Here is a 13,799-nt window from a genome sequence, read left to right on the forward strand (position 1 = left end):
ACCCAGCAAGAACATGAATAAGAGATGTGTAGGATAAGATGTAGCATGGCAGAGATCACGTACGGTCTCGCACCGAGGCAGGAACAAATAGACACGCATTCGCACGTATTTCACAACCGCTGGCATTCGATCAGGTGAAGGGATATGCTAATAAACCAAACTAGCCTGTTAGCATGCACAGAGAAAGAAAATTATAATAAATTATTTTAGCAGAACACTGATCTGTAAAGAGGACCTGTTATGCAAAGTTCACTTTTTAGGCATTTAGATGGATCTCCACCTGTTTTGTTGCACAGAGTTTAAATAAACCAATAAAGTTTTCCCCCTAATTTGACCTCATATAAGAAGATCCCATCCTTGAGCATGTCGCTCAGCTCTGCTGGCTCAGCAGTAGCTTGTTTGACACTGAAACAGCGATTTCAGAAAAGGGGTGAAATTAAGATACAGTGTATAAATACAAAAGGAAAAAAAAAAACAATACAGTAGTTTTTATACGGTTTGCACTAACTAGGTAACGTTGAGCAGTTTAAAATGGGGTTATTGCATGAAAAATGCGTTCATGACTGGTTCACTGGGAGCAGCTCTGATTGTACAGTCTAATAATCGCTCCTTCAGACACTTACGATGTAACAGTCTGTCACTGAAGGAGTTGCTCAGATATTAAACTGTTTCATACGAGGGGGTTAAAGTCATTCTCTAGCATTGACGATAGCTTAGCTTCCATCCTCCTTTCTCCCACCTCCTTCACAGTGTCCAGGGGAGTCCCCAGGACTGCGCTGGCCTTTTTTATCAGCTTGTCCAGTCTCTTCCTGTCTGCAGTAGAGACGTTGCTGCACCAGCAGACCACCCAATAGAAGATGACTGAGGCCAAAAATAGGTCTCCATTAGTGCTTTTTCAGTGAAAGAGTCCTCTCTGTCCTTTCCTATGAATTGCGTCTGTGTTGTCTGTCCAGTCCAGTTTCCTGTTCAGATGAATCAACCACCCAGGTATTTATAAGAGTGTCCACTATAAGTCCACCCTCCCTGTTTGTTTATGTATTTTATGCAGCGAGGCTGTACTTATTATTGCAGATTATTTTTTTTTGGTATTTAAGTTTTAGTTTCTTGTCTGTTTCTATAGTCTGTTGCTATGTCTGCAGCTATTTAAGGATTGTACAACATTTTTACAGGTCGACTGTGTTGTATTTAAAAGTGCTCTATAAATAACTTTAAATTGACTCAGTTCAAAAACACACTTCGGAGGAGCTCCGAGACCTGTGTTAACTTGTTAAAGAATAAACATATCGGACCTTTAAAACAATAACCAATTACCTGAGATTAAAGCCCATGATTGGGTAGCGATGATGTGATTGACAGAAGAGTGTATGCTCCTCCTGACTTGGGAAAGTCTTCAGGAAGGAATGACATGTCATAACCCATGTGAGATGCTTTTCTGCTCACCTCTGTTGTAACGAGTGGTTATTCGAGTTCCCGTGCGCTCTCAATCCAGTCAGCGATTTCCTTCTTATATCAACAAAGCATCTCTAGCGATAATAGTCAACATGATCGCTGCTCATTCATGTTTAAAAAAAACAACAAAACTAAACGGGCGTGTTATTACTTTGGTAATTCATGTAACCCCTTTGTGTCCACACCCATCATTACTTTTTTCCTCTTTAATCCCGCTCTTCTCCTCCCCATGCCGGCGTGTGGTTGTTACTCATGTATAATTTAGCGTTTGTGTTGGCTAGCGGTGTGTGTCCAGGACCGCAGCTAGGCGTCGGCTTAAAGAGGAGAAACCGGGACCGTGCAGATGGTTATGATTATAATCACTATCCAGCCCACCTTTTGAAACCTCATGACATCACCACCATCCCCATAACCAACCCCCCCCCCACCCCCCACCCCAAAAAAATAAAATAAATAAATGTATATGATTTGTATGTACTGCTTCATCATGACATAAGTGTGCAGTCCTGGATTTAGTTTTTTTGTTTTCAGCATCAGGAAATCATCTTGGGTTTGTTTTTGTTTTTTTCCACCTTTTTCATGCTTTTGTTTTTTAGTAACGTGTTTGATTCTGAGAATGTAAGGAATGCTGGAGGGGGGGGGGGGGTAGAAGAAGAGAGAATGGAGAGCATGGTGCCAATCATGTTGCATGTCTGTGCCATCTCAAATAAAAGATTCCTGAGATGTGAGCTCACGTCTAAACTCAATAGACTTGGGTGAAATCTCACTTTCTCACTCTAGCTTTCTCAAGACGTCTCTTTTTGCATATGAACATTAACAAATCTCTTAGTGGAAGTTACTGCAACAGTTTAAAACTGTGTCTATGTGAAGATGTTTTTATATTGTGGTGTGGACTTGAGGGTCCCCAAAAGAGTTGGAATATCTGACATTCATGGTCCCCACAATTTTAGCTTTTATTAAAAAAAAAAAGACTAAGTGTTTTAGTCTGTTAGCCTAGTTAAATTTAGGTGTAGCCAAGGATTAATTAGCTGCATTAATCATAATAACAATGGAAAGTCCTCACAATGTAGGATATACTTAATTGTGTGTATAGGCCTAAGCAGCATCTGTTTTGCATTAGAGTATTTTTAACCATGTGGATACAGAAACCCTGAATGGGTGTGTAGGTTTAGGGCTACAAGTTCACACACACACACACACACACACACACACACACACACACACACACACACACTTTGAGCTTGCAGTGAAAATTTCCAAGAAGACACATAAATGAGGAAGAGCTGTGTTTGTGCTTGAGTCTGGGGAGAAAGTCGATCTTAAAGTTCATGCAGCTCTAAGGCATGGCAGTCAAAAATCTCAGATCATATCTGAAAAGTTTTTAAATAGGCATGCTTTCAGGAAAAAAAGGAAGTCTGGTATACAGTGTAGTAAAATGTTTTTGTGCTTTTTTGGAAAGAAATTGTACAGTGCAGATCCTAAAAAAAACAGTGCATACAAAAAAACCCATAAAGTTGTTTTCTTTTCATCAGCTTCATATCACTCTATGGGAGGATACTTATTTCCAGTGGTGACACAGCAGACTATAACGCCATCTTTAATGACTGCTCTGTTAGCTATGGTTGTTGCTATGGCAACACCTCAAACCTTTGAAATACTCCTTGAGCCTTGAAAGAGCATCGGATAAATACTTGGATTTAAAACTAAACAGATAAAAAAAAATTTGGAAGGGTGTTTTCACATTAGGGCCCTGGGATCGTTTTCGAGTACACTTTGAGTCCAAAGTCTGGTTCATTTCGATCAGTAAGAATACAATCGCGCCATGCTCGTTAACCGCGATCAAGTACCCTAGAACGAGGACGATGTTGAAGTCACAGAAGATTGTCAGATCATCATCTGAGTCCTGTGCAGTTTATTGTGGTCTGGGAGAAAACTTTGCAGCAGTTCTCAGGTTATTTAAAGCTGTAAATTATTTATGCTAAATAGTATTTTCTAAATCCATGTCTAAATTCCACCCTATGCACTTAATTACCAAATAGGACACTCTAAGATGTGTAGTGCAGAGCAAAAACAAACAGAGCAAGAACTCTTAACATGTAGCTCAAACAAAATGGGAGAAATCCTTGTGTGTGTCTTTTTTTTCTCAGCAGCTTGTTTTTTTCCATCTTGATGTTCCTCTTCACTACATCCAGCTGTGATTTATGGGTGTGTGTGTGTGCACGCGTGAGACAGGTGCAAGTATTTGCTCACATGTTTGTAACCTCACAATTGAACTGACCTAAGGCTAAAAGGAAAAAAAAAAAAAAAAAACATTTTCTCTGAATCCAGTAAGTGTCAGGAGAGCCTGTTGGTGCTCTGCAGCCCGTCAGCTTCTCCGTGGCTTTATTTACTAAGTAGGCCAAAGCTGTCCGAGGCCTCAGGGGGACCGATAATTAAAGTGTTCTTGTTTACGCAAGTTATAGCCTGGAGTAAGACGGTCACTGCGCAGGTGACGGTCTCAGGCTTTAATGCTTAGGCTTAGTGCAGAGCTCTTAAGATTTATCCTCAGCAAATAATAGCAAGACCCAGCAGTGTGTGTGTGTGTGTGTGTGTGTGTGTGTGTGTGTGTGTGTGTGTGTGTGTGTGTGTGTGTGTGTCATGAATTCCCCTGCTTTCTGTGTCATCTTAGAAATATGCACACGTGGTCTGTGTGTGAGAGAGTCAGAAACTGAAGAAGTATACAGGTGCTGCTGGGTGGAGTTCCTGGTCTACACTTCCAAAACATATTATTTCTCTTCACTTAAAAGCACATGGCGTTGAAACTCTGCACTGCAGAAATGTTACATGGACATTTAAATGATGGTCAGAGCAGCAAAGTGCATCCTACTTGTTCCTAGAAGTACTAAAGGTTTCCCAGAACTATAATACAAGTCCAGGAACTAAATGCTAGACATGTGAAGGAGGTATATTGTGATTGTTTTGTGGAACTTTATGTATTACCACACTCAATTAGATTTTTTTGTAATTAATTTTTTATTTATATATTTGCCTTTGAGGTGTTGCAAAAATGCAAATGTTGCAGTTGCTCTATAATCGTACAGGTGGTGCGCTCTGAACTATTCACACGTCTGCAGGCAGCTCAGCATCCTGTGTGGTAGGAGCAAATCATCTGCTTATGTTGTTTAGAAATCAGTATATATACGAAATCATGATACAGAATCGCAATACAAATCGAATCCGCACCTGGGTATCGTGATGATATCGTATCGGGGGGGTCCCTGATGATTCCCCGTCCCTACTAAAAACAATCCTGGTTGATGCTACTGAGATGCTGTTCCTAACAAATCTAGGTGTTGACTATCGTGAGGGTCAACACAGGATGGATTTAAGTGCACATACTGAGAAACTCTGTGTTTTAATGTGTGTGGGGTGTTTTTTTTATTTTGTTTTTTGTTTTGCTCAGATCTCTCTGGAGACGGAGTATCTGGGTCCTCGCAGGGTCGATGCACTCAGGAGGGAGGATGAGGACTGGCAGAGGAAGGCCCACACGGCAGTGCTGTCGATTCAGGACCTGACTGTGAAGTACTTTGAGACCACGGCGCGGGCGCAGAAAGGTATTAAACCGTGCTGCTCTCATTCTGTCGCTGAGAATTTCCTAACAAAAACATGTAGATGTGTGTGTGTGTGTGTGTGTGTGTACAACCTCATGATTGCCTGCTTGAACTGAGGAACAGTGAAGATCACAGCTCCATCCTTATAATGTTGAGAAATCCAGAGTGAATTCATACTTGGTTTCAGTTTTTTTTTGTTTGTTTGTTTGTTTGTTTTTTTCTTCAGGGATCCCTGGAGAATTTGTTCTGAAGTCTTTGTTTGTTTCACTTTGCTTGTGTTTAAAGATGATCCATGGTTTTTATGTAAGGAGAGAAAAAAATGTAGTATATAACGCTCCTGAACATGGTGTTTTGAGTGTAGCCAAAGAAAACAAGAAAGAAGAAGAAGAAAAAAAACAGTGCTTCTAATTCAGACCGAGAATATCTCCTTCTGTTCCTGACGGCAGTGCTAGTTTTTCCTCGCGAGAACTTCACTAGTCGATAACACTTCCAGGAAAGTGAGCCCCGGGGTCCGTGTTTCAGGAAAGTCTTCAAAAGCCGCTTCTTGCTGCACCTGGTCATAAGCGTCTAACCAAGAAAATGTATTAATCTATAAATATTTGTTCATCTTTTTGAAAATGCTCCCTTTATGAACTATAACGATTAATATAACTGTATCGATTAACGGCGTACGCTATCCCAGTGATGTACGAGCGCATGCGGGCCGACCAGAGGAAGTTCGGGAAGGCGGCGTGGGGCGCAGCAGTGGAGCGCATGGAGAAACTGCAGTATGCTGTTTCCAAGGAGACGCTGCAACTGATGCGTGCCAAAGAGATCTGCCTGGAACAGAGGAAACATGGACTGAGAGAGGAGGTACGACACGTCTACACGAGTTTCCAGCACAAACACACACACGTACGTGAGGGTATAACACCCTGAACTTTTACACGCTTCCCGGGTTCTGTCTCATCAGATGCAGGGGCTACAGGGTGGCGAGGACGCGGTGGCGCGTCTGGACCAGTTAGAGGCGCTGTACTACGAGTTGCAGCTGCAGCTCTACGAGATCCAGTTTGAGATCCTGAAGTACGAGGAGCTGTTGCTGACCGCGCAGCTGCAGAGCCTGCGCAGACAGATGACGGGTTAGTCACGTGATTAAGGGTTGCACACCATGGGTCATTTAATGTTTTGTTTTTTTGTTTTATTTTTTAATCGCCTGCTTGTTTTTGATCTGTCATGAGCAAGCAGGGTTTGAGTCGTTTCATTAGGCCTCTCATCAGCAGCTGTTTTTAAACAACATCTTTGTGTCTGCGTATGAGAGAGAGTGTGTGACTCATGCTCTGAGCTGCTCACTTGCACCACATGCTGGACAGTAAAACACACCAGACATATTTTAATATAATCAAAAATACCATTAAAACAGGACTAATAAACATGAAATTTGAGTTTATCATCAAGTAATAAAAAATGCTGATCCTGAATCTTTGTGTCAGTATTTATCTGTGGGCGACTATAAACCTTTAACAGAGATAACATTAATACAAAAAGAATGGGGGGGGGGGATCTGCATTTAATGTGAATAGGTTCTGACTGAATAAGAAAACATTATACTAATATTGAACATTAATAAGAATGTGTAGTATTTTAGCTGAAAAGCTGTAACGTAGTCAGTTTTGTGCAGCGTAGCTAGCTAACCTCTAATTCTGTGTTTTGCGGGCAGAGAGGCAGGACGAGGTGGTTTACTACGACACGTACGAAAGTCCCGACGCCCTGCAGGACACCGAAGACACGTCCCTCGCTCCCGCGCCTCTGAGAGACGAGGTCACGCAGCTGCAGCAGAGGACGCGGCAGCTAGAGGCAAGGAGGGGACGCATCACTGCCAAGAAAGCCTACCTCAAAACCAAAAAGGTACCGGTGTAGACCACAGCACAGAACCGAGTCTGGGAAACACTCGCGCACAGGTGCCGCTGTCGAACAAAGAACAAACTACAATTATTATAAGCTTTTTATCAAAAGGTTTCTGATGAGCTTGGTGGTCTCCTAAATTTCTCCTCCTTTACTCCTAAAGTTATGTTGAGACTATAACCGTTATAGCAAGTGGATTTAAATAAACGCATGCGGAAGAGATCAGTTCGTATTTGTATCGGGTCTGAGTGACTGCAGTGTGACGTAGCAGTTCAATAAGAAGTTGAGGCAGAGGCGCAGCAATTAAACTCCTGGATTGATGAGGAGAATTAACTAATAATGGAGATTTGAAAGAACAGCGCATGTATTGCTGTGATTTGAATTCATAATTATGCCAAGTTCTTAGTTTATTAATTAAAACCTTAATTATTAATATTATTATTATAATTAATAATCATGACACTTTTTTTATTTTTATCAGGAAATCTGCATCGTCAATCACACCCAGAAACTGCAGCAGCGCCAGAGCGGTCAGGACCTCGACTCCCAGCATGCTTTGCGGCAGGTGAAAACCACCTACTCCTTTTTTTTTATTAAAATATAAGCGATTATAGATCTATTCATAGCTTAAGTCACTGCAATGTTTGTGATTCTGATTGGTCAGAAGGTGTTAATTAATGTCCTGTAAAAGCAGCTCTAACGATGAACAGATTTTAAAAAAGTATAGCACATTATTCCAAAAACTAAAAATTAATTTAAAACACTGCTGAGAAATAAAGGGAATAAAACACTTTAAGAGGAGTGTTTGATTTTTATTATTTTTTTGTCATGTCTGTTAAAAGGTTTAAAATTAGAATTTAATTTCTGCATGTTCATTATTAGTAGAAATAACCTTAATAAATCGGACGTACATTTCCATACATGCAGCAGGATGAAGAAGAAGAGGAGGTGAGGAACACGCGAGTAAGTCAAGAGAGACAGAAGACATTGGACAGACTGCGCAGCTTCAAACAGGTTCATTATTTTTCCCTAAAATCCATAAACACCAGTAAAGTAATTTTTCTTTATTTCTAATGTTAATCTATACAGTATGTGTTTTTCCATCCCATGTAGCGCTACCCAGGCCAGGTCACCCTGAAGTCCTCGCGGCTCCGACTAGCACACGCTAGAAAGAAAAACGGTGCAGCTCAAACAACCGCGAAGGCGGCGGCCCAGCCCCAGACGCAGGTGGCGAGCGTGCAGACGGACGACGCTCCGGCTTCCCTGAAGGACACCACCGCCGTCCCTGAGCTCCAGATGCCTGAAGGATTCATGTCTTTACCCTCAAACATCCCGCCGATCCCGGAAACGCTCGGACCGTCCTCCCTGCCCCTGCTCACCGAGCGCAACGTTCTAGACTCGTCCACTTCCCCAATTTCTCCCCCTCCTCCGCCTCCTCCTCCTCCACCTCCTCCGCCGTCCCTGGAGGACGCGCCCGGGCAAGGAAAGGGACAGGACGAGGGCAGCCCCGTGTCCCAACCCAAAGCAGAAAGTCCTCTCGGCCCGTTCACAGCCCGCTTCTTCGACAGCAGCCAGTTGGTGAACGCACGCAAAAAGCTGAGGAAGACGTCGTCTCTGGAGTCGTCCCAGTGGAGGAGAGGTGAGACGACAGAAAGTTAGTTCTGTGTTGCTTCTGCAATCAGTACCACATAAATATAAACTGCTGTTTATAATGAGAGGTTATTAGAAGTCCTGATGAGAGTGCAATGAGAATTAAGCTGTTCACAAACTTCATGCTCCAGTATAAAACATCCTAACAATCAGTAATTAAATAGTGTGATGATGAGTAAACAGGAGTACAGCGGTACCTTGGCATATGAACGCCACGCCTTAAGAATTTTCGCCTTAAGAACTGAAATTTTGCAAGAAATTTGCCTCGGCATGCGAAACAATTACATCATACAAGCGATCGAAACGAACACCGGCTAAGTTGCGCGTACATCCGGGAGCCGTTCAAAACTTGTTTGCATCGGTGGAAAGCTACGCGAAGTGAGTTTACAATTTATTTAATTTTTTTGCAAGATTTAGTGAAGAAAGCAGCATGGGTGCCAAGAATGTTATCAAGAACGGTAGCAAAAAAAAAAGGGAGCCGCTTTCAGTTTGTTTTTAAAAAAGTAAGTGATGCCAAGAGAAATCATAAATTAAGGTTAAGTGAGGTTTAATGTATATTTATTTCATATTTTACTTTGTGTCTTTTTTAAATGTTCCAATTGTTTTCATATACAAAAATATGATTATAGTTTTGGAAATTGGTAATTTTTTTTGGGTGGCTGGAACGGATTATCCGCATCTGAAAATGCGTTCGTCGATACAAAATTTCACTTGAATCAAACTTGTACGCCAAGGTACCGCTGTACACACAGTATGTGCTTGGTTCCATGTTCAACGGAGCCTTTTCCTGGATTAATCAATCAAGACAACACTTGTTGCTTCAACAGAAGCATGTAATTCAATAAACTATTAAGCGATTGAAAAAGCACCTGACATAAAACCAGATCCCTGAACGATCTCTCATGTCCACAGCCTCCTCTCCTATGGACGAGGTCCTGGCCAGCCTGAAGCGCGGGAGTTTCCACCTGCGCAAAGCCGAGCTGCGCGTTCTCGCCCCGGATCCAGACCAGGATGACGGGAACAACATCCTGGCTCAGATCCGGCGCGGCGTGAAGCTCAAGAAGGTGCGGCGTCAAGAGCAGCAGCGCTGTCCAGAATCCCACGACCCTCTGACAAGGAGCATCCACGAAGCCCTGCGGCGCATCAAAGAGGCCTCACCCGAGTCCGAGTCTGAGGACGAGGGGCTGCCGTGCACCGACTGGGAGAGCTAGATCACTCAGTATACACTGACACACACACACATTCACGCATACATACATACATACATACATACATACGGTTCAGAAATCAGTGTGTATATTCATTTATACATACTTGAGACACATTTAGTTGGTTGATGGTGAAATTACAGCACTGCTCGAGCACATCATGGCCGTCAGATTTATGAAGGAAAAGCTTTGAGTATGTTGTTTTTGTAGCCTTGTACCCGAGACATGGGCCTTGTTACAAACCCCCTAAGTCAGGCTCAGACCATTGACCACACACCCACTGGGCTTGAAAAGCACAACCTTCATACGCGCCATCTCGTCTCCTTTCTCTCTTCCTCTTTTTCTCTCTCTGTGTCTCTCAGCTACTGGTTTGACCTCCAGTTGTCGGATCTAGCTATATATATTTATATTCGATGTTTTTTTCCCTCTTTTGACATCAGGAGACTATGCCATTCTTCTCCTTAAAAAAAAACAAAACATTAATTTACAGTCATGCATTGATCAATTCAGGAACGAAACACAATCATTCCAGTGGTTTGGCTCTGAGCGATATCAGACCCTGAGTGTGGTCTCCTGATTACAATTCCTGAAGCGAGCCATGTATCCACAGCAGCTTTGAAACCCATATTTAAGTGTTTTTTTCCTTTTCTTTTTTTCTTCTTCCTTATTTCCGTTTTTGGACGATGTTGCGTTCTCCGGCTTTGCTTCTCTCTGTCTGGTTGAGATGCAAAAGGAAAAGATTGCAGTAGCATGAAATGTTTTTTAATTATTTCATCATCTTTATTTACTGTCCCTTTTTCTCCAGTTTTTTTGCTTGGTCACAGTTGGAGAAAAAACATTGTGCGTGCGTGTGTGTGTGTGTAGTGATGCACTGACGCCACCTACAGCCAACGTCTTTAACCTACACTGCTCACAAGTGCCGCTTTTTCTGTGTGCGTGTGTGTGTTTCTTTACTCATATATAGTATTTCTTTTTAGATTGGTGTAGGTTCCTTATGTTTTTTTTTTCATATTCTCATACTCACCATGTTCATTTTCTTCTTTAAGAGTCTGTGATGTTTGTATGTGAGTTAGCATGTGTGTGTGTGTGTGTGTGTTTTTTTTTTTTGTGTTTTTTTAAGCATTAATTATACACGCTCTGTCTGTGAACATAAGCACAGCATGTTGATGGACGTTTCCTTCGCAGGGTTTTTGTTTGTTTCTTTTTCTTTTCTCACGGTCCACTCCCTGTTTTGGGAACACTGACCTACTTTTAGGCTGAAATAAAGAAAGCTTTCCGACTGGTTTTGTGCAGTCAGTGACAGGAAGACGAGATCGGACACCACCTTCTTCTAGCTACAACAGTTCTTCAGAAACGTTTAAAGGGCCAGGTTGATAGTTTTACAGCCCTCTGCTGGCTGCTGGCGGAATTGCATTTACATTATAAGAAAACTGAAAACCTTTTATCTCCTCTCCAACAATCCTAGCTCCTGATTCGTGGTTTTTATTTCGATTTATTTATTTTTATTTTTACATTTTTTTTGAGTAGACACAGAGGACTTGTTTCCCAAAACTGACCAAAGATACCGACGGTAGCCATTCTTTTGCTTTCATAATATTTATGAAATTAGCCCAGTATTCCACATTTATTAACACTATTATTTATTACACAGATTTATAACAGCAGTTAAGCAATATGCAAGGCTGATTAATGGTTATGTGTTCACTTGATGTCAACACGTGTTTATTAAGAAATAACTCATGTCTTATGCCTTGCAAATCTAACATGACAGTACGCAGCTAGTGGATAACATTCTTAGCTGGATATATTTGACAAATCAAATGTGTAGGACGATGTGTATAAAACAAATCATCAGAATCAGGAGCTGGGAGTGTTGGAGAGTGTTGGATAAAGTGTTTTCAGTTTTCTTTTAGTGCAAATGCAGTACCACCAGCAGTCAGCAGAGGGCTGTGAAATTTACAAACTGGCCCTTTAAACATTTCTGAAGAACGGTTGTAGCTCAGAATCCCTTGGTTGCACTGAAATAATTATAATTTTTTTACCCCATGTGAAGAGGTTCGGGTCATGTCATGTTTACATTATGTCAGAATTATAGAAACACTCACTAATTATTGTCATGCTAATTTTTATTTTTTATTTTTGCTATATTGTGTCAGTGTTACTTTAACATTGAAACAATTTTTAGTTGTGTTCTCTTGATGACAATAAATAATACAAGGTAATAGAACTTTATTATGGAAAGACTTACACTTGCAGCCACTTTCCAGGAATCTTGTTACCATTCGGGAAAATATATATACAGAGAGAGAGAGACGGTCTGTTTTTAATCAAATGTACCTCAGTCAGCATTACTGATAAATATTCCATGAAATTATAGTGCATTCGAGCAGTATTATTATTATTATTATTTTTTGCCATTGCATACGTTAGTTTTTTTTTTCCAGAAATTAACATGTAATAAATAAATAATAAATTAAACCAAAACGTTAAGCTCCTGCTGTACATTCTAGCTTTATTTTATTAAAATATTTATGATGGAATAAAATAAAAAATACAGTACGGCTGTACCTCGGTGTACTAATTGAATCCATTCCGGAGGCGAGTTTTAAGCTGCACACGACCCCGTATACAGTATAAGCGCTTTATAGAATGAGAGAGAATTAGTTCATATATAATGTTCACTCTTAGTTTGTCTTATGCCACTTCAGCCCAAATCATGTCTCAGTGTTAGTAATAAACGTTTGCTACACACATCATCGCTATTGTAAAGACAAGGTTGGCATGAGTTACCAGAATTCTGACATCCTGCAAACACACTGTAATCCCTAAAAACCTCTCATCCATTTCCTGCAAACTTGCCCCCCTTGTGTAATATCAGATCTTATTATCTCAAAGCTTTTCTGCCAGTTTCGCTTATTGAAAAATCCATCGGCTTGCTGCTCAGTATATAATGCTCTTTCTGTGATGGAACAGGAAGTTATTTCCAGGACTTAATTTTTTTTTTATTCAAATAAAATCGTGTCTGGTGTCCACACCTACTTTTAAGCTGGTCCAAGTTTACAATCGTAGAGTTTATCCAGCTGCCTGTTACGCTGCTGATTAAGGCGAACCGTGGCCGAACACCACGTCCGATCAGCCAGCTAGGCACTCTGAAGAGCCTAGTATTGTACTATGAGAACAGGACCATGATGCATTGCTTACTGTGTAACTGTGTTGAAGGAACGCACCCACATGAGCTGATCTGAGGTCAGTCGAAATTTTTTTTGTTTTTTTGTTTTTTTCCCCACCCACGCTGCACTTGGATCAGCTCGCCAACGCTGTAGTTGTGGGAGTGTGAGAATCCGCTACCACTCCCCAGGCTGCACTTTTGTTTTAAACACGTTTTCATCATTTGTACTGTATTTAGTCTTTTTTATTTTATTTTATTTTTTAAGATTAATTAATACATATTCCACTTCTTTTAATCATTTTATTTGTGGTATACATTCTATGCATTGCTATCTTATGTCTTTATAACACATCCCTAAGTAAAATTCCAGTCATTTGTTAACGCAACACTACAGTTTCGATCCCATGACCTCAACAAATGCAAACCCAGATATCTATATGTGACTGACTAGTGACAGTCACTAGAAATGTGCAATATTATAGAAGAAACTGAAAAATGCATACTTTTCACATGTATTATAATGTAATAAACAGGAAGTAATAAAATAACAGCTGCATGATTGCTTAAAGTACATGTATTTATTGAGCTTAATATTTAAAAATGTATAACTAAGGTAATGTAAAAGGAAATTTTTTTTCTTCTTTTTTTTCTTCTTTTTGGCATTTACATTATTTTGTTTTTCCCAATCCCATTTTATTCCTAATACATGTTTGGTAATTAAATTGCTACCCCTTCCCTTAAATAAATAAAGACAGATAGTAAATGATTGCTGATGTCTGCGTGTCATCTTTTTAACTCGGATTTATAATTTTCAGTTTTTACAAAATTATAAATAAAATTTATTTAAAAAAT

General features: G+C 40.6%; 1 protein-coding gene across 1 annotated transcript in view; it reads left to right on the forward strand.

Moving 5' to 3' along the window:
- jmy (junction mediating and regulatory protein, p53 cofactor) overlaps positions 1-10,868 on the forward strand; it is a 32,326-nt gene extending 21,458 nt beyond the window's left edge. The window contains exons 3-10 of the mRNA XM_053479274.1: positions 4,892-5,042; positions 5,722-5,891; positions 5,992-6,157; positions 6,736-6,923; positions 7,402-7,485; positions 7,848-7,934; positions 8,034-8,559; positions 9,483-10,868. Of these exons, the coding sequence (XP_053335249.1) occupies positions 4,892-5,042; positions 5,722-5,891; positions 5,992-6,157; positions 6,736-6,923; positions 7,402-7,485; positions 7,848-7,934; positions 8,034-8,559; positions 9,483-9,781 (1,671 nt within the window). The 3' untranslated portion in view covers positions 9,782-10,868. The remainder of the gene's footprint in view (positions 1-4,891; positions 5,043-5,721; positions 5,892-5,991; positions 6,158-6,735; positions 6,924-7,401; positions 7,486-7,847; positions 7,935-8,033; positions 8,560-9,482) is intronic.
- The last annotated feature ends 2,931 nt before the right edge of the window (positions 10,869-13,799 follow it).

This window comes from Clarias gariepinus, chromosome 19 (assembly GCF_024256425.1).
Source record: "Clarias gariepinus isolate MV-2021 ecotype Netherlands chromosome 19, CGAR_prim_01v2, whole genome shotgun sequence".
NCBI classification, from domain to species: domain Eukaryota; kingdom Metazoa; phylum Chordata; class Actinopteri; order Siluriformes; family Clariidae; genus Clarias; species Clarias gariepinus.